Below are 27,882 nucleotides of genomic sequence, written 5' to 3' on the forward strand. Positions count from 1 at the left end.
GTACATCTATTGATATGTAATTTATTGCCTATTAAAACTTATGTTATATTTTTGTAATTATGTAAATCTTTTCATGTTGTAAGCTCAGATTGATGAGATATCTCACCAATTTTTAAAGTCTAAATGTGCTGGTTATAAAATTTAAATGTGATTTTAGTATATAGATGCTATTTATGAAACAAATTGTTTTATTGATTTTTTGGTCTCTGACCGTAATAAAGACTATTCATTCATACAAATAAACGATGATGATGATGATGATTAAGAGTAATGGACTGATGAGCATTTGGCATTCTGTTTCCCAGGTTACTTTATCCTTGCCTGGTTTTCTGGATGCAATGCACCAAGGTTTCCCCTCACTTATGAACTCTTAATACACCCTAGTGTAAAAGCTGACTAAATAGTGCACAGAAAACAGTATTCATCCAAAGTCATTAAAATCTGTGCCTTTATCGTTGATATTTTTAATATGAGTTAGTCCCAATCACATGTGTGGTGGTATGATTTAAAGTGCATATCAGGTATGTGCTGAACCGACCTCTTCTTCACCTCTCTTTCTCCTGCAGTCCACCCTCCGCCAGCTCACTTTTGGTACTGGAATCTGGCTGGGAGCAATGGCAGATTTAGGGCAGTGCAGGAGGTTTCCCCACAAAGGACACCAAGACAAGGAAGCGCAAGATAATATATTTATATGGGATACCTACTGAGAGGATCCATTAAAAAGCAAATGTACCTGTCGGGGAACTGTCCCCAGCTCAGCGCAGGGTGGTGGAAGGGCTCTCAGGATGCTACAGAGAGCCTCAGCCCCACCTGACCAGTAGCACCTCCTCGTCCTGCGGAGGGAGCAGCGAGGTCTCCAATGGGAAGGGGCAGGCAGCTCAGGAGCTGGAGAGCCGAGGCTCTGGGGATGTTGGAGAGACCTTGCACTCCTCTCGCTCAGCGGGCGAGGAGGGAGACACGCTATTTCCGTTGCCCCAAGTACACAGAGGGGTGAAACGAAAAGAGGGGAGGCCGAGATTTCGTATACCGAAACTCTTATGTTGGCGTCAGAACCGGAAGGGGCCACTCCCGGATTCTGCAGACAATTGATACAGACATGAACTTTTAAGCTCTGCCCTGTACATAGGTAGTATGCACAATAAAACTACTAAAGAAACGGCTGGAGTTTTGCCTGGTTTCTCATGAGCAACCATCCAAGGACCTTACAGTACCAAAATGAATTACTGTGAAAATAAGACATATTTCTGAGAGTTGCCAAATTTTGTCTTCACTCAGGATGCCATATTACCAAAGTCTGTCCCTGCTGAGGGGAAAGCTGTAAGGAAGGGATGAGTTCACACACAGCTCACTGGCATTCCCTTTTTGAATTTTAGATCATACCCTCAACTGATGAAAGCTCATGTGTAAATATTCGGTCTGCTAAGAGCACATTTAGTTTAGCCTAACTGGCATGGTGTGGAGAAAAGCTTTTCTCCCTTGTCAATACTAGAACTCATGAACATCCAACGAAGCTGAATATTGGAAGGTTCAGGACCAAAAAAACTCCACCTTTGTTGCATGTAGTTAAACTGTTGAATTTGCTTCCACAAGAGGAAGTGATGGCCAGCAGTTGCATGGCTTTAAAAGCATCTGGCACAGCTACAACATAGGATTCTTCTTATGACCCTTGAGACTGCAGCCAGAAATGACTAGTTCACTCCACCATAGTCCTTTATATTAATAAAGGAGAGGACTGTGGGGTGTTAACTCTGCTTTAGAGTTGAAAATCACAAAGGAAGTCTACTTATTAATTAATGACTGTTGGATAGCAAAGCAACAATGATTGCACAGTTGCCTTCCTGTTCTAGAAGTGGATTTTAATGTAATTAAAGCAACATAATGTTAAAATGACAAAGCAGTTAATTAGTGCCTTCTTAGGACAGAACACCAGTCATGGGCAAAGGGGTTCAGAGACTAGAGACATATATATATATATATATATATATATATATGCGCAGGTTTTCCTGTTGGTGGTTACAACATCAAACCATTGGTGCTTGCTATTTATATCATGTAAGGGCAGTAAGTTTCGTTTATGTAAGCATTTCTACCCCACCTTTCTGTCCCATGACTGAAAAATCTATATATACAATAAGAAAAATACAGGAAAAACCATAATTGTAGCCAACAAATAAAAGCAAATATGCAATCCCTGAAACAACAACAAGGAGAGAGTATAAAACTGGGGGAATTAAAATATATAAAAAACACTCAAATGGCTTTAAATACAAAAAATACAGGAAAATAAAAAAATTAAATCAATATTAAATGCAAAATATTGTTCCATCAAAAGAAAAGGAACAGAATAGCAAGTAAGAACATAGCAGTTCATAGGAACATCAGTTTCAGATTCTCACAGCACAACACATGTTTATTCAGAGGTCCCTCTGAGTTCATAGAAACTTCATAGAAAGTTTTAAGTTTGCAGTCTAAGGCAGGAATCGCTAACTATTCTGACCACTGAGGAGATTCCTTAAGGGCTATCAGACCTCTGTTTGAAGGAGGCCTCCAAGGTTCTTCCGCTCTCCATTTTATCCTCCTAACAAGCATCACGCTTGAGTAGGGATGAGAATCTGGTCTCCCAAGTCTCAATCCAGCACTCAAAACTACTATTTTAAGTACCCTGATCCCTGATTTTAAGTGAGCCTGGGCAATGTATTAATACATTGATACCCAGGGCCATTATGAGGGGCAGACTGCAATGGCGGCATCACTCAGCAGTATACTGTGAGTGAAACCGCTGCCACTCCTGAGTTCCTCTACCACCAGTGCCCAGTGCACCAAAAGAGACACAAGCTGCCGCTGGGTGCTGGAAGCAGAGGGACCTAGGAGCAGCAGCAGTTAGTGATATACTGTGGAGTGAAGCCACCATCCCACTCTGCCCTCATACCGACGCAGAGGGAGATACAAGCTGCATTGGCAAGGCTGAGGAGTGTGTGACTGCCCTTTCCTCAGCCAAGCAGTTTTATGGAGCCCCTGACCCACCAGTGGTGGTGTGCAGGCTCCATGAAACTGTTCCACTGAGGGGCGCACGGTTGCCGCTCCCGTTATCCGAGCAGTTAATGGAGCACCCAGCCTGCCACTGGCTCGTGCGAGCCGGTGATGGGGTGGGGGCTCTGTTAAAGTGCTCCCTTCCCCCAGCTGAAGGACCCTCAATGCTTCTCCGGCTTGCTTAGAAGCTTTAGGCCTCTGCTGTTCTATAACTGCACAGCTATTCAGTGGCATAGCATGGGTTGCCAGCGTCTGGGAACTCGCAGGAGGAGTGGGAGGAAAAAGGATGGAAAAGACATGCACATGCAACTGCCTAATTGCATCTGCGTCACACAGGAGATCATAGCTGCAGAGATAAGAAAAGAGAAGTCGCTCTGTTGTCTGTGGAAGTCACTTCCTGGTTCTCATGGAGAAGCTGTTTTCAACGGACCCCAGTAACAGAAGCACACGCCTGTATTAAGTAAGGCAGCACCGAGTGTTGAAATTTTGCACCCCTAACAATTTTGCACCTGGGTCACCCCTTTGCTACACCACTGCAGCTATTCAAGCACACACAGAATCCTTCAAACAACCTGTTGGCCCACCCCTACTTTACAAATGTGGAGCTGAGATATCCCACATTTATACTGTGAGGGTGAAACTCATTTTGGTCACTAGCAATGGAAAACATGCCAACAGGCAATATGTTCTGGGTTCTGTCTAAGACTGAAAGCACCATTGTTTGGGGATAACCTTCCTCTAGCTGGTGTCTTCCAGGCAATTTATATTAGCTCTGCTCAGCATGGCCAATGGTCAGGAATAATGGGAACTATAATCTATAATGGGAACTACCTGAAGGAGTGTCTCCACCCTCATCGTTGCCGAGGGCCTTCTGGCGGTTCCCTCACTACGAGAAGCCAAGTTACAGGGAACCAGGCAGAGGGCCTTCTCGGTAGTGGCACCTGCCCTGTGGAACGCCCTCCCACCAGATGTGAAAGAGAAAAACAACAACCAGACCTTTAGAAGACAACTGAAGGCAGCCCTGTTTAGGGAGGCTTCTAATGTTTAATAGATTATTGCATTTTAATGTTCTGTTGGAAGCCGCCCAGAGTGCCTGGGGAAACCCAGCCAGATGGGCGGGGTATAAATAAATTATTATTATTATTATTATTATTATTATTATTATTCCTAACACCTGAGAGCATCAGGCTGGACAACTCTGCTTTAGGAGGATAACACACTTTGGTAACACTAGCTATGTTTTTCTTCAGAGTTACTGATCACAAATGTTTGTTTTTAAAGGGTTTTTTTTTAAATCATTATTAGAATTGATTTTGATTTTTAAAGGAATCTTCATCTTCCCAACATTAAGCAAGCAAGAGGCCAACAGGTTTTCTTGTTTTCTGTTTATCACTAGGGAGTATGTTCCCGATTAGATCTTTCTTTCCAAGCATCAGAAACGCTTCCCTCTCCTTGCCACCACAGCGCTTGAACTGGCTTTCTGCCCACACCACCCAGATCAATTCAGGTTCCAAGTCATACTCAAATTTCTTCACTGATATCTGGGATGCTGTGGAAGGAGCAGAGACCTACATTTTCCTCCCACTGCACCTCACACCCAGTGCTTCCTCCTGAGCAAAGTTTCTCATGTATCCCAGAAAGTCAGGTGCTCTTGCTTAGAGGATGAGAGAAACAATCCCTCAAAAATGCTGCTTCACCTCCTCCATTCTGGTACTTCTGATAATTTCAGGATCTATTTTCTAGCATCTAGTAAAGTATGACGGACCTAAGAAATTAAAATTGGCTGTCAACTGAGGTTGAAAATAAAATTAGTGGAACTGAGCCTTCAAACACATCCTGTTCTTGGTCCTGAAAATCATCATCTTTAAGCATGTTTCCCAAACCCTTATCTTCACAATGAGGCTTAGGGTCTAGTGCTCACTGAGACAGTAAATCTGCCTCTAGGCTGTACTATTTTAGAACGCAGGTGGACACAGGTGCACACAGAAAACTAAAATATCAAGGAGAAGGGTTAGCATAGGCTTCTTCCTAACACTGTAGTCTTCTTCTTTTTTATTTTTTTATTTATGCATTTTCACAAACTTAATATACACATCTTACATTTTCATTCTCTAATTTCTTGTCAAAAGACTTCCACCTTCATCTCTCCATGGTTCTTCCTTTCTTTCTTTCTTTTTGTCAGGAAACCCCCCCTCGCCTCGGCAGGTAGCGTTCCCGGGTCATTTGCAATACAGGGAACCACCATTCCCGGTGCGCAGTTCGTCGTCTTCCTCGAGCGGAGGAAGCGACCGTTCCTCCAGTGGGGAGGGGGAGATGGAAGCAGGAAGTCGGGGCAGGGGCTGTGGCAGCGCTGGAGAGCTTCAGCACCAAGCAGGAAGTAGGGGACAGGGACCTTTTCCCACGCCCCGTTTTTGTAGGGAGGAAGGACGTGGAAGGGGGAGGCGGGGGTTAAGAATCCCGCGCCTCTTATGTTGGACTAAAAACCGGAAACGGACATTCCCTGACTCTGCGGAGGGATGAGCTGGACGTCGTTACTTTTACTCCACTGTAAATAAAATAAAAATTTCTTTCCAGTAGCACCTTAGAGACCAACTAATTTTGTTCTTGGTATGAGCTTTCGTGTGCATGCACACTTATGGGTATCATAAAAGGGTAGCAAAGTGTGCATGCACACGAAAGCTCATACCAAGAACAAACTTAGTTGGTCTCTAAGGTGCTACTGGAAGGAATTTTTGTATTTTGTTTTGACTATGGCAGACCAACACGGGGTACCCACCTCCACTGTAAATATCTGCACAATAAAGAACTTAGTTTGTAGAAGTTCGGAGTCAGCCTGGTTCCTCATGAGCAACCACTGAGAGTCCTTACACTTTCTTTCTTTCTTTCTTTCTTTCTTTCTTTCTTTCTTTCTTTCTCGCTGCATATCCTTTTTATGCCACCCAATTAATTCTATATATTTGCCGTAGTGTTTTTGACTGCTGTCCATATTTCTAACCCTACTTGGAAATTTACTCTTTACCGTATCTCTTTAAATACATGGTAGTTTTCTATCTGTAGACCTGTAAGCTGGTATAGCCTAGGCACAGATTTACTTCTTCATAAAGAGCAACGTCCTAGTATTGCGTTGCATAGCATTCAGAGCTGGCTCTACCATTAGGCAGGGTGAGGCAACCACCTCGGGCAGCTGGTTATGGGTATCATAAAAGGGTAGCAAAGTGATAGTTCTTTTATTTTTTTTATAACCAGAGTGAGGTACTTGTGCAGTTTTCTACCATAAGTGCCAGAATAACTCATTAGTATTTTCATTCACCATTTCTGGTTTTACTTTGGTTTTATTCAGCTGCTGTTTTATTCTGTTCTATACATTGAACTGATGTATTTTTCTCTCCATATGATATGGTTTTAACTTTCACTGTAAACTGTCCAGAATCCAATACCACTCTCATGACTAGGTAAGTTCTCCTGCACCTGCTGCCTTGCAAGTCCTGACATACCCCATACTACACGTCACTATAGTACACTTGTTGACTAAAAATTCAAAAACTGAGAATAATTCTGCAACACAAAGTACATAAACTATGATAATTTTACTCCAGATGAATAAATATGTGTAAAAGTGATAAGGAGGAAAGTTATAGTGTGTAAAGTAGAATGGAGGATGAATTGGAAAACTGGGAATTAGGTTTGATTTTGAATTCAACAGTGGGGGATCAGAGGAAGTCAATTGATGATGAAATTAAGAAAAGTAAGAATGTCTGGCCCAGGAAAAGGGCCAGGCTTAAGCAATGATTTATACAAGTTAATTGGTTAAATTTGAAAAGGCATTGTAAGTGCTCCTGTGAGAGGGGGGCTTGGATATTTGCTTCCCTTGGTGGGAGAGGGGGGAGCATGAAAAAATTTAACCATGTAATGTTTTGTGCTTTAAATTGTAAAAACCCTAAAAACATTTAATTTTTAAAAAAAAACTATGATAATTTTAAATCTGACACCGAATTTGAGTTTCCTCGATACAGAGTTGGGGGTGAGGGAGGGCAGGGATTGGCACATAATAGGTAGGAGCTGAATATTTCAGTAAAGGTAAGGACTTCCGCTTTTGGGTGGGAGGAAGATGGCCGAAAATTCCAACTCTCCCGAGTCTCACGGGGTAATTAGGGGCTGAGATGGGAGTAAATCAGCCTCCCGAAATCTTCCCAGGATCGGTGGGAAGAGCTGCCTCGTCCGCGATGCCCATTAACCCTGTCCCGACCTCTGAGGAGGGAGGGAAAGGGGGGTTTGGACGCATAGCCCCCGAGAGAACTTCGGCTCTCCCTGACGCCACTCTTCCTGCCCTGGGTTCCAGGACTTAAGTGAATAATTCGGTAATGTTTTGGACTTGCTTCAGACAAGAAGGAGAAGAGATATTTTGCTTAAAAATCCAGCCACCGAGAAGATAAGAAGAAAAGAGGACTGTAACATTCTATCGGTATGTGGGAATTGAATGAAGGGGGGGGGAGCCTTGCTTCATGCTATGGAGTTTGGATATTTCTGTGGGCAAAACCCCCCTTGAAGAAACGCTCTTAGTATTTACAAGTGAGATTGGAGATAAACTGTGTGGAAAGGAATTTACGACATAATTACACCCCTGGCTGTTTGGTTGCCTCTTTACCTCTGTTAGAGACTTAGCCGACTTCTTGGAGTGTCTGGAGTGATTTATGACGCAGATTAATTAGAGGTCGACTGCAGCAGATCGGGCTGTGAAAGTCATAGAGAGTGGAAATGCCATAAACTTTTTTAAAATGTACGGACTTATATATGGAAAGGCTCCCACTCTTGGAAAGACTTTGAAGCAGCCAGAATGATTTAAGCAAGCGCAAAATATGGAATTCATCGAAGTTAAGTTAAGATGGCGACCGTTGAGATGGGACTTTTGGATAAGAACGAGAGGTGCCGCGCCAGGGGGGTGGAAAAGAGTATGGACACAAAATCCACACAGTCAGGATGGATTTTGGTCGTTTTATCTCACTTGTGAAAGCACTCAGTGGCATGAAAAAAAAAATGAAAAGAAGGACAACATCAGAAAAGAGATGGAAGACACCGGACTACGGAAGGCAATGAAATTAAGAGGATGATCGAGATCCTGATTGTCTGAAGCAAGGGAAGTCTTAAAAGAAAAATCTAATAATTCGGCAATTTATTTGGACTTATCTGGACTAATTGGGTTATATGGATTAATTGATATTTATAAATATATGATGTGATTTTTATGATTGGAAAAGTTAATAAAAATGATTTAAAAAAAAAAAAAGAATATTTCAGTAAAGGTAAAGGTACCCCTGACCGTTAGGTCTAGTCTTGGACGACTCTGGGGTTGCAGCGCTCATCTCGCTCTATAGGCTGAGGGAGCTGGTGTACAGCTTCCAGGTCATGTGGCCAGCATGACAAAGCCACTTCTGGCAAACCAGAGCAGTGCACGGAAACACCGTTTACCTTCCCGCCGGAGCAGTACCTATTTATCTACTTGCACTTCGTGCTTTCAAACTGCTAGGTGGGCAGGAGCCGGGACCGAGCAATGGGAGCTCACCCCGTCGTGGGGATTTGAGCCACCAACCTTCAGATTGTCAAGCCCTAGGCTCTGTGGTTTAACCCACAGCGCCACCCGCGTCCCTCCGATTATTCCAGTAGCAAAGTATTTAAAAATTCTGAATGCATGTATCCTGAAAATAACTTACATAAGTTAGGTTTTGGAACAGCAGGGCTTTAACCTTGATGCACTCCTCAGGCAGCTGTTCAGGATAGGTGGTGGATTGTGCCCCCATCTGGGATCCTTCCTGAGGGTGAGGCAGTGTAGGTAAGGAGGCCCTGGAGATTACCTGTGCCACTGCCCCTTAGCCACGACAGAGGCAAATCCTGTTAAAATTTAACTTTACAAGCTTTGCCACCATTGCAGCAAAATGGTGGTGGTATACTCATAGGACCCCTTCCTCAGTGTGGCATGGATAGTCCTGGCACAACAGCAGATCAGGGAGAAAGACAGGAGGAAGTATTGGTGACAGTGGGGAGGAAGAAGACACAAAGTGTTGAGCCAGCTCTGTGCCACTCTCCTTCTTATAAAGTATCTGGAATGATATTTCCCCACAATGAAAATGGACATTACATCACCAGCTTGAGTTGTACATAAGCATCAGTTCTGAGGAAATTATTTTCAAAGTGACATCTTTCACTGGGACAAAAACTGAATGTTTTCTTTCCTATTTTTAACATACCTAAAATCTCTTACTGCTGCCCTTGAGGTTTCTAGGCTAGTGCTGAGCTACTGAGAGGACTTCTGTTGTGGCAGAGTTTACCAAATAGTGATATGCAGTTTAAAATGCCATTGTTGATCATATTATTTATTTATTGTAAGAAGAGGCATCAGCTTAAGGAAATCCATTATGCATTTTAACGGTTGTCCACTGGAATGTTACTGCTTTTGCCCACAGATGCCGGGAGCAAAATACAATGTGCAAAGCCGCTCTAGAAGACAAGGTTCAATATGGCGGAAATGTGTTGACAGGGCACTGTATAGTTAGGAGAATGAAATGGAAGTCCTAAGGACAGCTGCAACTCAAGTTAATAGGAAGATGCTTTGATTCACCAGGCTATTTTATGTGTGGATGTTGCAAAGGAAGCACATTGCTCTGTCATTTGTGGAATGTATATAAAATACACATTGACTCCAAAATCTCCATTTAGATGGTGTGGGTGGGGAGTACACCAAGCTGAGGCTTAGATGCCTGGAGTGAGAAAACAGCAGGTGTAACCTGGCTATCTTCTGCAAGCATAGACAACACGAATGACTCTGGCCCTCTAGGTAAGAGATGTGGGATCTCCAAAATATGTAGATGCCTTCTTGGTTCACAACACAACCCATTTGTGTTTGTTTTTTGGGAGGACAGGGAGGCTGGTCATGTCTAAAAACATTGGGAATACTGCAGTTACAGCCTCCAAGGTAATCCCCTACTTTACTGTGTGGAGATCTTGAGAGACCAGCTCTGCTGAGCTGGGTTGTTGGTATAGGAATGTCTAGCAAACAGTGGAAATTGGGAGAGGAGTGTTATTGGGTGCTGCTGAGATATAATGACTGAGTCATGCTCAAGTGAGGAGCTAATGGAAGTAAGGGTACTGCCCGAGAAGCCACCAACTGAAATACCAGCACACACGTGACAAACCACCGCCCCCCTTCCAAAAATGTTCTAATGAGCTTCCACACTAGTGGTTACCGTAGATACACAGTGGCTATTTCTCCTGATTGGATTCCCCACAGTAAGGCGTAATCCGCATTAAAACATACCAAAAAGAAGAAGTGCAGAATGGCATTTTGGTGACAACATCATTTGGTCACTGCAAAAAAAGCTTGTGTGCATGAGCAGCACTGATTCCACAATAACCTCCTGTCTGGGAGCATCCCAAGTCTGCGTTGGTTTTTTTCTCCTCCAGGGAGCAAAGCAGCCGGGTAGGGTTTTTAGCAGACACGCGTCCAATGGAAAAGGATTAAGTAGCTCCTCTCCACTTTATTATTTTAAGATTACCCAGCCCTCCATCTCTGGTAAGCAAAGAAATGAAGCCCACAGCCCAATTCTTTCTAATATTGATGGGAAAAATTGGTGATACCTTCCACTCTACATAACCATCTTCCTTTGCTCCAGAAGATGTCAAACCTCTCATGGCTGTGATTAGCCGGAAATTGCCAGACTAACGTGGGTTCTGAGCCCTTAAAGATGAACTGTAGCCATGCAGTTACAGGTAGGTAGCAGTGTTGGTCTACCATAGTCAAAACAAAATAAAAAAATAAAATAAAAAATTCCTTCCAGTAGCATCTTAGAGACCAACTAAGTTTGTTCTTGATATGAGCTTTCGAAGTGTGCATGCACACGAAAGCTCATACCAAGAACAAACTTAGTTGGTCTCTAAGGTGCTACTGGAAGGAATTCTATTTTTTATTTTGTAGCCATGCAGTTTATTTGTCCCTGTTAAACTCCCCAACTGCAGCTAATGCTGGAAGTGTCCAGCAGTGACCATTGAGACGAAGTTCTACAATGTTAGTTTGGATTAAGTGTAGGATTGGTTAGAAAAATATTCTGGTATAGTGTTTTATTTCAACATTGAATTGCACAACTGCTAATTCTTTTCCTTTTTTTAATATCATGCAGAGACCAGAAACTATTAGCTAACAGGAGAAGGATCTTGTTCAACTAGTTTCATGCTGCTACAGGCACTGCTCCTTGTTCCTACAATTCTAGGTGAGCCTGCAGAATAAATAGCTTGCTCTATGTGAGCGTAAATTGAAAGAGAGAAAGAGAGATGCTGAAGAAACTATTAAGAAACATTCCAGCAAACAGGTTATACCAACCTGACCTTGAATATAGTAAATTCAGATTATCACGTAAGCGTTTTTTATTTCACACACATGCCGGTGTCACCTAAAAGGAGAGGGTGTGGCGCCTCTACACTTCCCAAATTGTGCTTAGAATCGGTGCATAAAGTTCCCATTGACAAAACCACCACACAAAATTGGGCCCTAACTTTGCTGATAATAGGCAGATTGGGGAGAGGTTGATTTACTCACAAACAGGGCAGTAGACAGAAAACACCCTTCTGGGACAATGGTATCTAAGAAAGTATTAAAAGCTTTTTCTTCCCAGAGTACCGGTATGTTTAGCCCAGAAAAGAGGAGATTGAGAGGAGAAATGATAGTTATCTTCAAATAGCTAAAGCTTCTAGAAGTAAAGGACATAAGAGCCTTTTCTATAACAATACAAATCCCATATCCATCTTTAAAGGGGGGGGTCAAGTTACTCACAGTTTGGCTGGGCTTCTGGAGGAAATCTGGTTCGTATGATGGCCATTAGGATGAATAAAAACACAGGCCATGCAATTAATGTGAATGACCAAACCTGTGAGAGAGAAGCAGGGGAAGTTTGAATCATTGTCAAATGGTTAAAAGTGCATTTCAGTAGCATAAAAGGGGAAATTTGTTCAACAATGCAACTCACACACATATATAAAACATCAGCTTTCCAACTCTACTTCTATCAGAATCCAATGCAACAACATTTCACAAATAATCACTAGAAACCTTATTTGTTTGTGGTCACACTTGTCCTAGCCTTCATTGGTAGGGAATCTGCCTTGCAGAGAGAAATCCCAGGATCAGTCCTTGGCATCTCCAGGTAGAAAGAAAAAGTTCTGTCTGAAACATTGAGTGGCCACTGCCAGTCAGTGACTGTAGATCATTCTTGGCTAGATGGGCCAATAGTCTCAGGGCCAGCCCAAGCCATTTTGGCACCTGAGGCGAACCACAAAATGGTGCCTCCCCCTGCCTCCACAAGGGAACAAGGGGTGAGTGAAGATCAGGAACAAGGGGGGAATCGAAACAACTTTTACCGGTGGTTGAAATGGGAGTCAAAGGCTGTTGCAGGGCTGACAGGGGCCTGTTGTGAAACACATTGGGCAGGTGCAGACCCCCAGGAGACCCCAGGCAGCAGCCCCATGGGGTGGGGGAGACAAGCTGAGCCTCCTGTTCGCCAAGAGGCCACTATAGAGGTGCCAAGCAGGGTGCGGAGGCGCTGCCAAGGAGGCGGCAGATCGGGTCTCCAAGGAGCACGCAGCAGCGGCAGCAGCAGCAGTGTGGCACTGCATTCCTTGGAGGCTGGAGACAGAGGCGGAGCTAGCTGCTGCGGCACCCGGAGCGGCGCACATGTTGTGCACCTGGTGAGGCGCAGGGTCAGGGTTCGCCGCCCGCAGGGGCACTGCCTGCAGCAAGCGGCGAGCATCCCGGGGGGGGGGTGGCGGCGTGGCAATGTCACCCCCCCTCAGGGATGGCACATGGGCCGCGCCGCCCTCACCGCACCCCCCTTCAGTGTGGTGTAGTGGTTAAGAGCGGTGGACTCGTAATCTGGGGAACCGGGTTCGCGTCCCCGCTCCTCCACATGCAGCTGCTGGGTGACCTTGGGCTAGTCACAATTCTCTGAAGTCTCTCAGCCCCACTCACCTCACAGAGTGTTTGTTGTGGGGGAGGAAGGGAAAAGGAGAATGTTAGCCGCTTTGAGACTCCTTTGGGTAGTAAAAAGCAGGATATCAAATCCAAACTCTTCTCCTTCTTCTTCTACTGGCTGGAGCTATTGCTCCTCTGGATCCTGCTGCCAAGGCCTCTCGGGTGAGCTGGCCCTGAATGGTCTGACTCAGTGAAACATAACTTCCTAAATTCCTAGTTTCTCTTCAACCAGGCCTTTGGCTGATTAATATTCTACAGCCCTTTAAATGTGTTTACAGGAGAGGGCTTTATTGTTTTGTTGGCTTTCTTTTAACTATTTACTTGTGTTTTTTACCTTGTATTTTATTCTTATTTAATTTACACCAACACACGGCAAATCAACTCCTGGACCCCCCCCCCCTTTTTTTTGGTCACAGGGACCTACAGGCAATGCAAACAGATTTTATATAGGCAAAAAAATGTCTCTGAAAATGTCACAGAACTGTTAAGCAACATTCATAGAAAAAGAAGTGGAAGCTCCTGGAAATAGTAGCTTGAGCAGCCACTGAAGCAGCTTCAATTCACTTGCAATGGATCAAAAACACCCCTTTCTTCCATACTTATTATGGCAACAACAATAATACAGTTACAGGTGGGTAGCCGTGTTGGTCTGCCATAGTCAAAACAAAATCGAAAATTCTTTCTAGTAGCACCTTAGAGACCAACTGAGTTTGTTCCTGGTATGAGCTTTCGTGTGCATGCACACTTCTTCAGATACCCTGAAGAAGTGTGCATGCACACGAAAGCTCATACCAGGAACAAACTCAGTTGAACAATAATACAGGTATTTAAACTGTGCATCTTCACAGTAGAAGAACTTTGTGCACATTTTCTCAGTTATTTTTACAATATCCGTGTAAAGTACAACAGCATTATTACTGCCCCATATTGAAAATGTAGGTGGCTGCTAGCTGGTAGGCCTACTGCTCATGCTTCGCTTATGTCTTGAAGCAACAAACCATGAGTCTCCAGCTCAAAGCTTAAGCTCATTATCACAGTTAATTACAGCTTGTATATTAGTTCCCAAATGTGTCTTTTTGGGGGGCATAGCTGTCTCTTTCCTTTGGCTGGGTGCACTTTATTCCAATCCTTTGCTTCTCAGGTGCTTTTCTAAAATTTTACAAGATTTTAGCATCTATAAAACTAGGTGTAACTGGAAACCAGGAGCTTGAAAATATACTGTACTTGTTTCTAAAGCAGTTAAAACTTGAGCCATAGGCCAGGCAAAAGCAAACTCCAGCCCTTCAGATGTTTGGGACTACAATTCCCATTATCCCTGACCACCGGTCCTGTTAGCTAGGGATGATGGGAATTGTAGTCCCAAATATCTGGAGGGCCGGAGTTTGCCAATGCCTGCCATAGGCCATATATTGAGGAAAGGCCAAGGGAATTATGGGAAATCATCCTAGTGGTAGTTTTAGCTTTCTTCACGCAATGGGCTAACTGACTTGTGCAAACTGCGAACTCATGGATCTCTGGCACCCTGTACAAACTAGAAGTTACATTTTGTTTCTTTGGATGCCAGGTGACTTTCCAATTAAGAGATAAATGAACTTCATCCATAAGGGAAGAAAGTAGTGAAAGGTATTGTGCAATCTGGCCTTAATTTACAAAAACAAAAAATCAGCCAAGAGATTTCTTTAGTTTCAAAGAATCCACCAGACTTTGACATGACAGAACATGTTATAGATTTGGGAGGGGAACCCAAAAAAACCCCCTAGAAATTAATAAATGATAGGATTTTGATTAGTTGGCATGTGAAGGGAAATATAAGCTGCAGAGGAATTCCTGGGCTAGTCTATGCAAAATGACTTGGCCAAGCTAGGGCCATTAAGAAACAATACAGGGCCATTGGGAGCCATTGCCAATGCAATCAAACTGTGAATAGAGACTGGGGCTTTGGAAGGTTAGCAGGGTAACTGGGTGTGAGGTGAAAAGAGAGCTTTTAGCAGGTTGTTATGGGAAGAAGGGAGAATAAAGACTGGGATTCCTCTTGGTCAGGCTGGCTGAAGGCCGGCTGGGAGATATGCCAGGCTCCATGGCTGCCCTGCCGTGGAGAACAAGCTACTCATGCTGTAAGATCTGGACTCCCTTCATGCAGAATGAAGGTGTAAATAGGTGAATAAACCATATTTCTTAAAGCTACAACAGTATCTGAAGAAGTGTGCACACACACAAAAGCTCATACCAAGAACAAATTTAGTTGGTCTCTAAGGTGCTACTGGAAGGAATTTTTTAAATTTTTATTTTGTTTTGACTATGGCAGACCAACACGGATACCTACCTGTAACAGTCTCCACTGTGTCTCAATTCTCCAAAGGAATACAGACCCTGGGTGAGTGCCTGGAACCCCATAGAGTTTTGCCACCTCTTGGCAGGGGGGGGGGGGAAGACACCCAACTTTATACATAGCAACCCAGTCTAACTCAGGAATTGTACCCCAGCCCACCCCAGTCTTACTGGTACTGAGTTAAGCAAAGCAGGGTGGGAGCAGGACCGGTGCTAGGGTTTCTTGTGCCCTAGGCGAACCACCTTCTGGCGCCCGCCCACCCCCCGCCAAAGCCTGCTTTAGCTGGAGGTGGGGGTGGTGGAGAGGCAAGCAGCAGTTTCTCCGCTGTAGTGGAGAAGCTGCTGCTTGCCCGTCCCACCGCCCGCCGCCCGCCAAAGCCTGCTTTAGCAGGAGCCGGGGGGTGGTGTAGGGGGCAAGCAGCACCTCTCTGCTACAGCGGAGAAGCTGCTGCTAGCCCCCCCCCCAAAGCCTGGCCAGCGCCCCCTCCATTTTGGCGCCCTAGGCAATTGCCTATTTCGCCTTAATGGACGCGCCAGCCCTAGGTGGGAGGGAGGTTTATGGGAACCCTTTTGTCCCCACTGAAAATGTGATGGCCTTTCAGGTGCTTTTTTCATGCCCATTCTGAAAGACAGTCAAAGGGAGGGAAGAGGGGATTTGATTCCCTGGCTGGAGCTTAAACAACTGGGCTGCTAACTTCCTTGACCATCCCAGTTGTTCTTTTTTGACCAGTTGCAGCAAAATGTGCCACTAGGGGCTTGTCCATTGGCTAGAAAGCATGTTGTTTCACTTGAGGAAGAACCTCTCCATAGTTCAGATGTTGCTCTATGCCAGTGTTTTTCAACCTTTTTTGGGCAAAGGCACACTTGTTTCATGAAAAAAATCACGAGGCACACCACCATTAGAAAATGTTTAAAAAATTAACTCTGTGCCTATATTGACTATATATAAAGTAATTCTCTTGAATTTTTCCATTTTTCCCACGGCACACCAGGCAACATCTCGCGGCACACTAGTGTGCCGCGGAACAGTGGTTGAAAAACACTGCTCTATGCTCAAGCAACTCTACATTTTACTCTTTTATTGGTTTATCTTGTCATACATGCCCAATGAAGGGCAAATCGACAAATATAAAAACATGCAAAATGTTTTAAGGCACAGGTATTCTAAGGAAAATAACCAATGTCTTTATTGTGGTCATAGGACCCATTTTGATTGAAACACACCGCACAAATGAATAACCAACCAATCACACAACAGGGACACTTTACAATTTATCCATTATGACTAAGACAATCTAGCATTTGAGCTCTTACATGCATTTTTTTAAAGTCACTTGCTCAGTAGGCTAATATATGGGACTGTCTCAGTGCCCCAGTAAACTACAGTGGTACCTCTGGTTAAGTACATAATTCGTTCTGGAGATCTGTTCTTAACCTGAAACTGTTCTTAACCTGAAGCACCACTTTAGCTAATGGGACTTCCCACTACCGCTGCGCCGCCAGAGCACAATTTATGTTCTTATCCTGAAGCAAAGTTCTTAACCTGAAGTGTTATTTCTGGGTTAGCGGAGTCTGTAACCTGAAGCGTATGTAACCCGAGGTACCACTGTATTCAGAAAGTGGTGAATTATATAAAAGTTGCAATGTGGATGTGGTTTGCCAGTGGGCAGAATGGCAGCGTAGTGCTGAGACTACCCATACAGGGAATTTTTCTGCTCTCAGTGATAGCTTAAATCATAGAAACACCTCTAGATTCACTTGGTTGGGTAGGTGATGCAATCAGGGTGGCTTGCAGGAAACTGCGGCCTTATAAAATCAGTAACAACACTGCTACAGACCCACTTCCTCCAGCGGAGCAGACATGGCTCACAAAGGCCAACCATCGCTCTGGGGTGCGAAACAGCTGGCAGCCATGGCTGATGATCAGATTGGGCAGCGGCACTGCAGCTGCTGGAGCATAGAATGGGATCTTTTCCCACCCAACTTACTGAGATCATGAAGACAGTAAGATGAAGCATAGTGTTAAAATAAAAGTTGCCATATAAAAGTACATGTGCTGATGTTTCAGGGACTCTAGTATTACATGTGACACAGCAGCCCGGTTCAGGTGTTCACCTGAAGGCGCAAGGGCTTAAAACATGGAAAGGGACTGGGGAATGCACACGAATTCCACCCAATGTCCCCAGGCATGCAACTCTTCTACAACTCCCACCATCCCTAGCCTGTAACTTACTGATTGGCAGCGAGGAGAGTTAGAGTTCAGCAACATCTAGAGCAGGGGTCGGCAAACTTACCCGGCCTTGGGCCAGTTTCTCCAGCGCCAATCGTGCGGCGGGCTGGAGGGCGGGGGAGCGCGCACCCATACACGGATACACTTGCTTTTCCCAGCGCACTTCTGGGTCAGCGCAGTGCCGGAAATAGCTTGTGTGCATGCGCAAGAGTCATTTCTAGCACATTTTCGGGTCTGCAGAGGCCTGTGCGCATGCACACCAGCTATTTCCGGCGCCGCACCAAGCTGCACCGGTAAGAGCGGGTGGGGGCGGTGGGCGGCAGGGGGTGTTCGCGGGCCGGATAACTGGCTCACGTGGGCCGTATCCAGCCCGCAGGCCTTAGTTTGGGGACCCCTGAGCTAGAGAGCCACATGTTTCCCATCCCTATACCAAGCAAATGATTTTCTGCTACAAATTAGAATGAGTATCACATCTGAAAACAGGTAGTAAGAATTAGTGGGCATAGCAATGTGTGATTTTATAAATCTTAAAAAGGATACTTACCGTATTTTTCTGTGTGTAAGACTAGGTTTTTACCCTTTAAAATGATGTCAAAAATTAGGGGGGGGGTGTCTTATACACTGATACATCTCCCCCCATCTGAGTCCCCCCAAAATAGGGGGTGTTTTATACATGGAGGCATCTTATAGATGGAAAAATATGGTATTTATGTAGCAACTGAAGATCTGGTGATTTTTACTTTATTACACTCCTAGCAGACTCATACCTGACACTGCTTAGGAATTCTAAGAAACAAAAAAGTTAAGTGCTGCTGTGAAATCAATGGTTGAAATCAGTACAGTTCTGAAAGGTTCAGTCTGCCATCTTGTTTCAAAATGGCACTCAATGGTATCCAAACATACACAAATCCTTGCTTCTTGCATTGTGTTATATTTCGATCTCTGTGTCACAGGGTGTTTTCACATGAGGTTTAAAGCAGCTCCCCCGTCAAATGGTTTTGTAATGGAAGCATAAAGCCTACACTAGCTAGAATGGTCATTACCATCACAAATGCCTCTCTTCTCCATCAACAATTATTGCATATTTATATAAATAGTGGGAAAGCTCAAAGCGGCTAACAATCTCCTTTCCCTTCCTCCCCCACAACAAACACTTTGTGAGGTGAGAGGGGCTGAGAGACTTCAAAGAAGTGTGACCAGCCCAAGGTCACCCAGCAGCTGCATGTGGAGCAGCGGGGACGCGAACCCGGTTCACCAGATTACGAGTCCACTGCTCTTAACCACTACACCACACTGGCTCTCCAGTAGATTCACTAGAGAAGAGAATCTACCTCTCCTTAGATGCCATCCCCCGTCCCCATTTTCTCGGCAAGATCTTGTATTGATCCATCAAAGCCCTAGCTTTTGCAGTATGTTAAAAGTACAAGAATGGTCATGGGTCTTTGCATAACTGAACTACAAAAAGGATGAACTAGGGAGGAAAATCCTGAAGCTCGGGGGGGGGGGTGAATGTGCGTGCAGGAACGTTTGCATCAGAAGTTATTTGCTGGGAAATGAACCACATACTGTGTTGACCCTGCGCAATGCAATTGCTCAGTGAAGGGGGGAGGAACCAAAGGAAACATAATCACAACAGTAAAAATTCTTCAGCTGACAGCCTTCTGCACTGGGTACTGGTTTGCTGCCAGGCCCTTAACAACTTGGGACCAGTTTACCTATGACATTGCCTTACCCCACATGTGCCCAGTTGACTTCAGTCACTGGAATTGGCATGTTTACAGGTGCCACATAGTACCCATTCTTCATCTGTAAGTATTCAATTGTTTGGTGGCAGCATCAACACTTTGGAACTCCCTGCCTATTGATACCAGGCAGGCACTGTATTCTTTTTGGTGCCTGCTGAAGACATTCTTATTTGGACAAACCTACCCAAATGCTTAGGGACGCGGGTGGCGCTGTGGTCTAAACCACAGAGCCTAGGGATTGCAAATCAGAAGGTCAGTGGTTCGAATCCCCGCGATGGGGTGAGCTCCCGTTGTTCAGTCCCAGCTCCTGCCCACCTAGCAGTTCAAAAGCACGTCAAAGTGTAAGTAGATAAATAGGTACCGCTCCGGCGGGAAGGTAAACAGCATTTCCGTGTGCTGCTCTGGTTTTCCAGAAGCGGCTTAGTCATGCTGGCCACATGACCTGGAAGCTGTACTCCGGCTCCCTCGGCCAGTAAAGCGAGATGAGTGCCGCAACCCCAGAGTCGTCCACGACTGGACGTAATGGTCAGGGGTCCCTTTGCCTTTAGTTTTACCCAGATGCTTAGAAAGTTTGTTTCGGTCTATTCTATTGTGGTTTTAACTTCCTGTGTGTTTTAAATTACAGCTTTAACTTTTTAAGTGATAATTTTATTGTGTTGTCTTTTTTATAAACCAGTTTGAGGTTTCTTTCTACAGTCATAGATATACATATATACAGTGGTATATAAATTTTATGAAATAAATTCAGATGAAACTCGAAAAATTAGAATATCGTGGAAAAGTCCATTTATGTAGCAATTGTTTTCATTAGCTACTGGAGTTTAATATATGAGATAGACTCATGACATGTAAAGAGAGATATGTCAAGCCTTTGTTATAATTGTGATGATTATGGCGTACAGCTGATGAAAACCCCAAAGTTGATATTTTTAATTTGGGGTTCTCATCAGCTGTACGCCATAATCATCACAATTATAACAAACAAAGGGTTGAAATATCTCGCTTTGGATGTCATGAGTCTATCTCATATATTAGTTCCACCCTTTAAGTTGAATTACTGAAAGAAATGAACCTTTCCATGATAATCCAATTTTTTGGGTTTCACCTGTATATTATTAAGCAAGCCATAAATATCATGTCTTCATGAATCTTTACCAGGACGGCATTCCAAATGGTGTATTGTTACCAAGGCGGCAATAGTAAATTTTATTCCTTAGACAGCCAAGGAATCTGGAGCAAGGCTCAGATGATGGACTGAGCATTCAGAAAGGAACATGTGGAAGAAGGTGGTCCATAGAGAACAGGTACAGGTAGGTAGCCGTGTTGGTCTGCCATAGTCAAAACAAAATAAATAAAAAAATCCTTCCAGTAGCACCACTTTCGTGTGCATGCATTTTATTTTGTTTTGATCATAGAGAACAGGGGTAGGGAGGCCAGAACACTGTTCAACAGTTCAACACTGCTTGACAGGTGGGCAGAACAACCCACCTGTTAATCCTGATGTCATTGTGATGTCAGATGTGTGAGAGATGGGTTGTCCTGCCCGCCCACCCAAAGGTGGTGGTGTAACTCCAACTCTGTTTTAAAGGCTTGGCTTCCCTCTGCCAGGCTGAGGCCGTCTCAGCCACCAGCAGCCCCACCCTTGAACGGAGTTTGGTGTAATTTACCTTGGCTTATCTTCCAGAGGCATCTAGCCAGCTGACGCTGGGGTGGGGAATAGGAAAAAGACAAGCTCTCGGAATTCCTGCCTTGGCACATACCTCCACCTGCCTACTCATTGTACCTGTCCCATTGAGTCAGAATCCCCCAAGGGAAGAGCTGATGCAGTCAAACCACTCTTCAATATCACCGACTGCCACATATTTAAGTGGCAACATTAGGACCAACAAATATCACAAGCGGTAGCTCTGTTGAGCAACAATCCAGTGCGGGGGAAATTATAGAAGAGAGGGGTTTGGTTTTTTTTAGCGTTCAGATGGCAGAGTACTGAGGGGAAAGTTTTGTGAATGGACAGTGATGCACATTAACATTTGACAGGGGAGAAAGACACTCTGATTTTAAATAAAAACGGCAGTGTTCATTGGATGAAAATCAGGGAATATGGAGCTGAAAGTCTCCTAGCCTTCTCCCCCCCCCCCCAAAAAAAAGCAGACGGATACCTGCTGAAATGGTTTTAAATTTTAACATATCTCACTACATAAAACTACCACTCAGGAAGTAGATTCTAATGCTTAGTTGTCATCACATTGCATCATACAAATGCTCACAAACGGCCAAGCTTCTTGGGGGAAATTACCGAGAATGTTTTGCATAATTCTGGCAGCCCAATTTGTACAGCTATAAAGTAATTTTCCTAAAATCAGTCCAGGGCAGCACCTGCTCAGAAAGTAGCTGCATAGGTACAGTCCTAAATAGTATTAAATAGGTATGCCTATGAAACAGGTGCAGCGGAAACAAAAAAGTCATGAACCAATGAAAGGCAGACCACCTTGATTCCTCGGGGTGGTTTTTTCTTCCTCTTGTAACCTTTCCTCCAGCTGAGGCTGTAGGTAAGCGCTGCTCCTTTTTTTGGCCTCAGCAAGCATTTGGCTCATGCATAAGGAGCACGGCAAGCCTGGTCGTCGTCTGCCACACATACAGCAGAAAGAGATGGGATATGGTGGTATAATTCCCAGGAGGTACACTTCTGACTGCAAGTAAACTTTGACTATTCTTCTACATTTTTTAAAGGGCAAGCAGCCCACTGAAGTGAGACTCCAGCCCAGACCTTTGACTGCTCTGCTAGTTTTCTCTTTGCAAAGGGTATTTTTTTAAAAAACAAACGTGAGCATCCATAAGCGTGACCCACCACCTGCAGCCTACACTCGAGCAGCCCTTTCCAACACTTCAACTTGTTGCCACCTCATTCTGCTACACATGTAGACCAGACCAGGATCACAGCTGGCACCGGAGTGGTGTGGTCCACTCTGAAGTATCACCACTAAGGAACAAAACGTCAACAGCAATTTGAGCAAATCAAGGCAACTGTTAGAACATGATCTAAAATGTAACACCATCACATTCCTACTCAGGGCTCTTCCACCAGCAAATATCTTCCACCTTAATTTATTTCTTTATTTTGTCAGTGTCACGAGCCATTTCTCAGTCTCAACCCGCAAAGAATCTTAAGCTTTTCTCTCATTTTATTGTAATTTCTTAAATACTTACTGGTTGCCTTTTGATGCCCAGCCAGTTCTTCCACAGCAGCACCCGCAGGTGCTGGAATAGTGAAGCCATCCGTGGAATTCCCCCCAAAAGCCAACTGGTTCAGTCTTCTCTCTCCCTTCCTTGAGGTGTCCCAAAGCTTATGCTGCGGTGGCCCACCACTCTGAATATGAACTTTCTCTGCGCAGCATAGCTCTCAGGCAACTCGCTCACCAACCTGTCTCTGCTCTGTACACACAGTTGCCTTTCCTTCTGCAATAGCTCCTAGCAAATGCAACAGGTTATTCCTCCAGTGAGGAAGCAATGGGAGCAGCACCAGCCTGTAAAATCTTGAGTTAATTATAATATTGTCTCCCTCTCTTTGAGCTGCTTCCAGTACCTGTGTGATAAAAAATGGGTGGCAGTCCAAGATGTTTCTGCTGGAATATGGTAAGCAGCACACCTTTTCCCCAATTAGGAACTCCCAGCCACCTACACATATTGCCTGCAGAAGATAAGTCATAAAAGAAAAGGAGCCAGGAACCAGCTTGACAAGCCAGTGTGGCCAGCCTCATTCTTTTGCCTGCTTTCCTATGCATATAAAGTTGACAGGGAGTGATATAAAAGAGAAACAGGGACCCTAATTTTTGCCTTAAAACAAAAACAACCGTGTTGGCCCTTCCTAGGGATGCATGTGAATAGATGCCAGGATAGTTTCAGCTCCTTCTTAATCATTAAGACAGAGGTTTTCCCCACCTTTACCTTTCCTCCACACCTTCCAGGCATGGTCTGCGCTTTAAAGCTCCATGTCCAAATGCGCGTGCTCTTTTTCTCCGGAGCTTCTCCTGTGAAAACCTGCTCTTTGCTGCTAAATCAGAGCAATCTGTGGGAAACCTGAGCTGCCGTTTTTGCAGGGAAAGCTCTGGGGTGAAAGAAAGAGAGCTCAGACATGGAGCTTTACAGCGCGGATCTGGGCCTGGAAAGCACAGAGCATGGGCGTAGCCAAGGGCGGGCAAAGGGGCATCAATCAAAAGCAATACAAATCTGAGGTCCCCCCCCCACAACAAAAATCCTGGCTACTCCCATGGCACAGAGCCAGGGCCGTCTTTAGCAGATGCAGCACTGGGGTGAAATTATCCACCCAGCGCCCCCAAATTATCACGGATAGTGGGGGGGCGAAGCTGTGCACTGCCAGCCATGGGGGGCGCAACTCTCCCCCATGCCGTTGCGGGAGAGCAATCACCACAGAGGCTTGGGAGGCAAGCTGCATGCCCACCAGCCATATGGTTGACGGGGCGCAGCTGGCGGGCGTGCAGGGAAAGGGGAGGCCGCCGGCAAAGCCGCACAGCTCCCCCACTCGCTGGTGCGCCCCTGAGAGGCCGGCGCCCTGGTGCAATGCACCACTAAGCCCTATGGGAAAGACGGCTCTGCACGGAGCAAAGGTAAGTGTGGCTAAGCCCTGAATGTGTTCCTTAGTCATAAGTTACTGTGGTAACACAGTTGCCAATCAATTATATTCATTGCACCTGGGTCTTTCACCAAGCCACTAATGTTGAAAATGAGACACACACAGGAGACCACACAGGAGTGGAGGATGTCATGGTAACTTTACAACACACTGTAGGACTGTCATACTGGCACAACACACTGTAGGACTGTCATACTGGCACACCTATTTATCTACTTGCACTGGAGTGCTTTCAAACTGCTATGTTGGCAGGAGCTGGGACAGAGCAATGGGAGCTCACTCTGTTGCAGGGATTTGAACTGCTGACCTTCTGATCAGCAAGTCCAAGAGGCTCAGTGGTTTAGACCACAGCGCCACCCGCGTCCCCAACTGCTTAAGATGCAAAATAAACTTCAAGCAAAACAGAGAAGACAAGAGAACAAAAAAAGGGGGGAATCCAATTACAAGGACTAGAAATCATGAAATGGCTTAGAAAGAGCAGGTGAAGAAGAAAGGAAGTGATATCAAATGAGGTCAACAGAAAAAGTCTAGGCAACATTCAATAACTTAAGAGAATATCACAATAAAATAATGAGGAGAAACAGAAAGAAAAAGAGCAAGAGCCCAGCAGAAGAAAAGTGTTACGATTGGAAGTTTGATCAATATGTAAATGAAAAGCACCAAGTGATAAATCAGTTTAAGAAGATGCCAAGAATGCTGAATGGCAAACCTCAAAATCAGAAAAAACAAACAAAGGGGCAGGATGTCAAATAAATATTTGCAGGGGACAACAATTGTCCAGCATAGAACTAAAGAAGAAGAAGAAGAGGCACAAGAAGGAGACATTGCGCTCATCCACACTCCCCCTTGTCCTGTACCTAGAAAGCAGGGCTCCAAGTGGTTTTCAGCTTAGTCTCGCCCCCCTCCTTTTTCGGGGAAAACCTGCTCTTTAGGGCTAAATCGGATCAAGTGTCAATCTGGCGGTAAAGAGTCGCTTCCCTTGGGGGTAGGGAAAGCAGTGGAAGAAGAGAAAGTGTGGGTGACCCAAGAAGAAGAAGAAGAAGAAGAGGCAGAAGGCATTGCTTGGCTCCTTCACTCCACCAGGCAAAAGAAGAGAGTGAGAAAAGAATAAGCAACCAAAACAGCAAGAGAACAGATATAATCATATTAGGAGCAGAAACAGAACTCTCAGTTGTTGCAAGGCAAATAAAATGAAATACAACTTGAACAACAGAGACTTTATTCCATATTAAAACTAATAGCTATCTGAAATGCGCACACCTCAGTTTAATTGCAATATAAATGTGCCTCACATTTTCGGATTGCAAGGAAGCTGGTTTGAGGGGAAATGCATCAAACAGCAGCATTCCTTGAGAAACTATAGGATATATATGAATTGCTGTACTCCAGAGAGCTTGTACCTGTTGTATGGTACAGTTGCTGCCACTGGGCTTATGAAGCAGCCCATTGGGTCTCCGCCATCAGATATCAGCAAAGTCTGCTCAGCTTCTGAGAAGTGCCCTGCACTTCTTTCATGTGAGCGGAGCAAGATGCAGGCAAGTTCTGCAGAATGCCCAGCTCTTTCAACCCAAGGTTGCCTGCCGAATGAACTATATGAAATTGCACAATGCTTTTCAGACACAGGCTGAGTGCCATACAACTGTGTGATGCACATGCAAATTCTTTATATAAACGGCTAATAGACAAGACTCACTGCTTTTCCATTCAGCTTTAGCCACCTTCGCAAGTCACCCAATTCCAGACTGAACAGCCAATCTTGGTGTCCATTGTGAAAACACCCTAAGAAGCTATTTACTCTACAAGAGTATAAACGATGAAAGAAAATGCAGAAGAGTATCTTTTGAAATTAGATGCAAAGTAGCAGACATGGAAAGTGCTTGGCTGCCATTTGGTCTCACCTGCAGAAGAAATGAAACCAGTCTCAGCATGCAAAGTATTCAGCCAGCAGCAAAAGGAGCAGTCGCCTTCAACTTACAAAAATAAAAAATAAAAATTGTACTGACTCTGCAAACTGCAGCTAATCCAAATGATATTAGAAAACAGATGAAAGGGAAGTAAAGGCAGGTGAGTAGGGAAACGTTACCCAAGGGCAAGCACTGAAATAAGAAAGCCTTTTGGCCAGCCATCTCACCACTTTGGGTATTGGTGCATGCCACCCCAATCTCTGAGCAATGTGAAATACCAATAGTTCTAGGCACCCACCCAGGATTCAGGTTTCCGTTGGGAATGAGGCACAGCAGAGACTGTGGTGTCTTTATGATATATGGCATATTTACACACCTATACAACTTTCTTTCTCTCTCACTTGGGAATGTGTATGTATAGATAGAAACCAATGAAAGCATCAAACAGCACTTCTGACATGTTTTTTTCTGGATCTTGGTAGAATGCAGTTAATCACTAAAACTATATTTTTATTGAAGTGACTAACAAAGCAGAAATTTTGAATTATTATAGCAAATGTCTCCTATTAGTAAAAGTTGTCCTTAATCCAGAGTTGGGTATGTTTAGCCTGGGTAAAAGGAGACTAAGAGAAGATATCTCAATGGCCGTCACATGGAAGATGAACCAAGCTTGCTTTCTTCTGCTCCAAAGGGCAGGACACTTGAATCAAGGAGCAGATTTCAGCTAAATATCAGGGAGAACAGCAAGAGCAACAGTGGAAAGGACTCCCTTGAGAGGTGGTAGACTCTCCTTCATTGGAGAAGTTGGATGGCCATCTGTTATGTATGATCTAGTTGAGATTCCTGAATTGCAGGGGGCTGGACTAGATGACCCTCATGGTCCCTTCCAACTCTACAATTCTATGATTCTATGAGCCTACGATGGAGGGGTTCACAGCATTAACACCCCTCAAAGGTTCTCGTTTCTCCCATAGCTATAGCTTTGGATCCAAACAGAGATCCAGAATGGCTCTCTCCCCTGCTTGCTGCTTTGATTCTTGTTCACATCACTTCCAACTCTGCTCTCAGCACTGGCTTTATCTGTTGAGGGAGGGGGCCCAACTCATTTGCCACCCCACACTGAGCCCCTTAATCCCCCATCACCTCACCAGGAAGCTAGATTGGCCACCTTCTGGAACTTTTAACACTTGCTATATCCAGAGATTAGAGGAATCTGGCACACAAGCACACACACACACACCCCTTCCAACTCACAACAGTATATTATGATATTGGGCAATATTCAATGTTATGCCTTTTGATACAACAGAACTTTCCCTTCATCTCCTCCCTGCTGTGTCCACCTCTGCATCAGTGGGGGTGGGGGACTGTAGGGGGAGAAAAGGAAATGAAAATGTCACTGAGCAAATGAAAATCCATTCTGCAAGTGGGGTGTATGCTGGTTTGTCATCCATTATAGACAACCCACAGAAAAAAGAAGGTGGGCAAGTATTGTACTAATTCAGGAAGAATCAATCCTCCTGAATTATATGACCATAGCTTGGCTGTTACCAACACAAAGAACCTGCCTGTATCTATTTAGAAGCTTTAAAGTAGTTTATCCTTGAGGAACAGACCACATGATAGCAATACTACAAGATTATAGACTGAGTATATATGCTTGAGAGTCCCATGGACTGCAAGAAGATCAAACCTATCCATTCTCAAGGAAATCAGCCCTGAGTGCTCACTGGAAGGGCAGATCCTGAAGCTGAGGCTCCAATACTTTGGCCACCTCATGAGAAGAGAACACTCCCTGGAAAAGACCCTGATGTTGGGAAAGATGGAGGGCACAAGGAGAAGGGGACGACAGAGGACGAGATTATTATTATTATTATTATTATTATTATTATTATTATTACCCCGCCCATCTGGCTGGGTTGGATGGTTAGATAGTGTTCTTGAAGCTACCGACATGAGTTTGACCAAACTGCGGGAGGCAA

The 27,882-nt window shown here is 44.5% G+C and overlaps 1 protein-coding gene across 1 annotated transcript in view; it reads right to left on the reverse strand.

Annotated features, from left to right (window-relative positions):
* The window catches only part of ABCA12 (ATP binding cassette subfamily A member 12), a 140,206-nt gene extending 117,458 nt beyond the window's left edge, over positions 1–22,748 (reverse strand). The window contains exons 1-2 of the mRNA XM_033153541.1: positions 22,553–22,748; positions 11,849–11,942 (exon numbers count right to left, since the gene is read on the reverse strand). Coding sequence (XP_033009432.1) covers positions 11,849–11,942; positions 22,553–22,621 — 163 coding nt within the window. The 5' untranslated portion in view covers positions 22,622–22,748. The remainder of the gene's footprint in view (positions 1–11,848; positions 11,943–22,552) is intronic.
* Positions 22,749–27,882: the final 5,134 nt, after the last annotated feature.

Source organism: Lacerta agilis, chromosome 1, assembly GCF_009819535.1.
Source record: "Lacerta agilis isolate rLacAgi1 chromosome 1, rLacAgi1.pri, whole genome shotgun sequence".
Lineage (NCBI taxonomy): Eukaryota > Metazoa > Chordata > Lepidosauria > Squamata > Lacertidae > Lacerta > Lacerta agilis.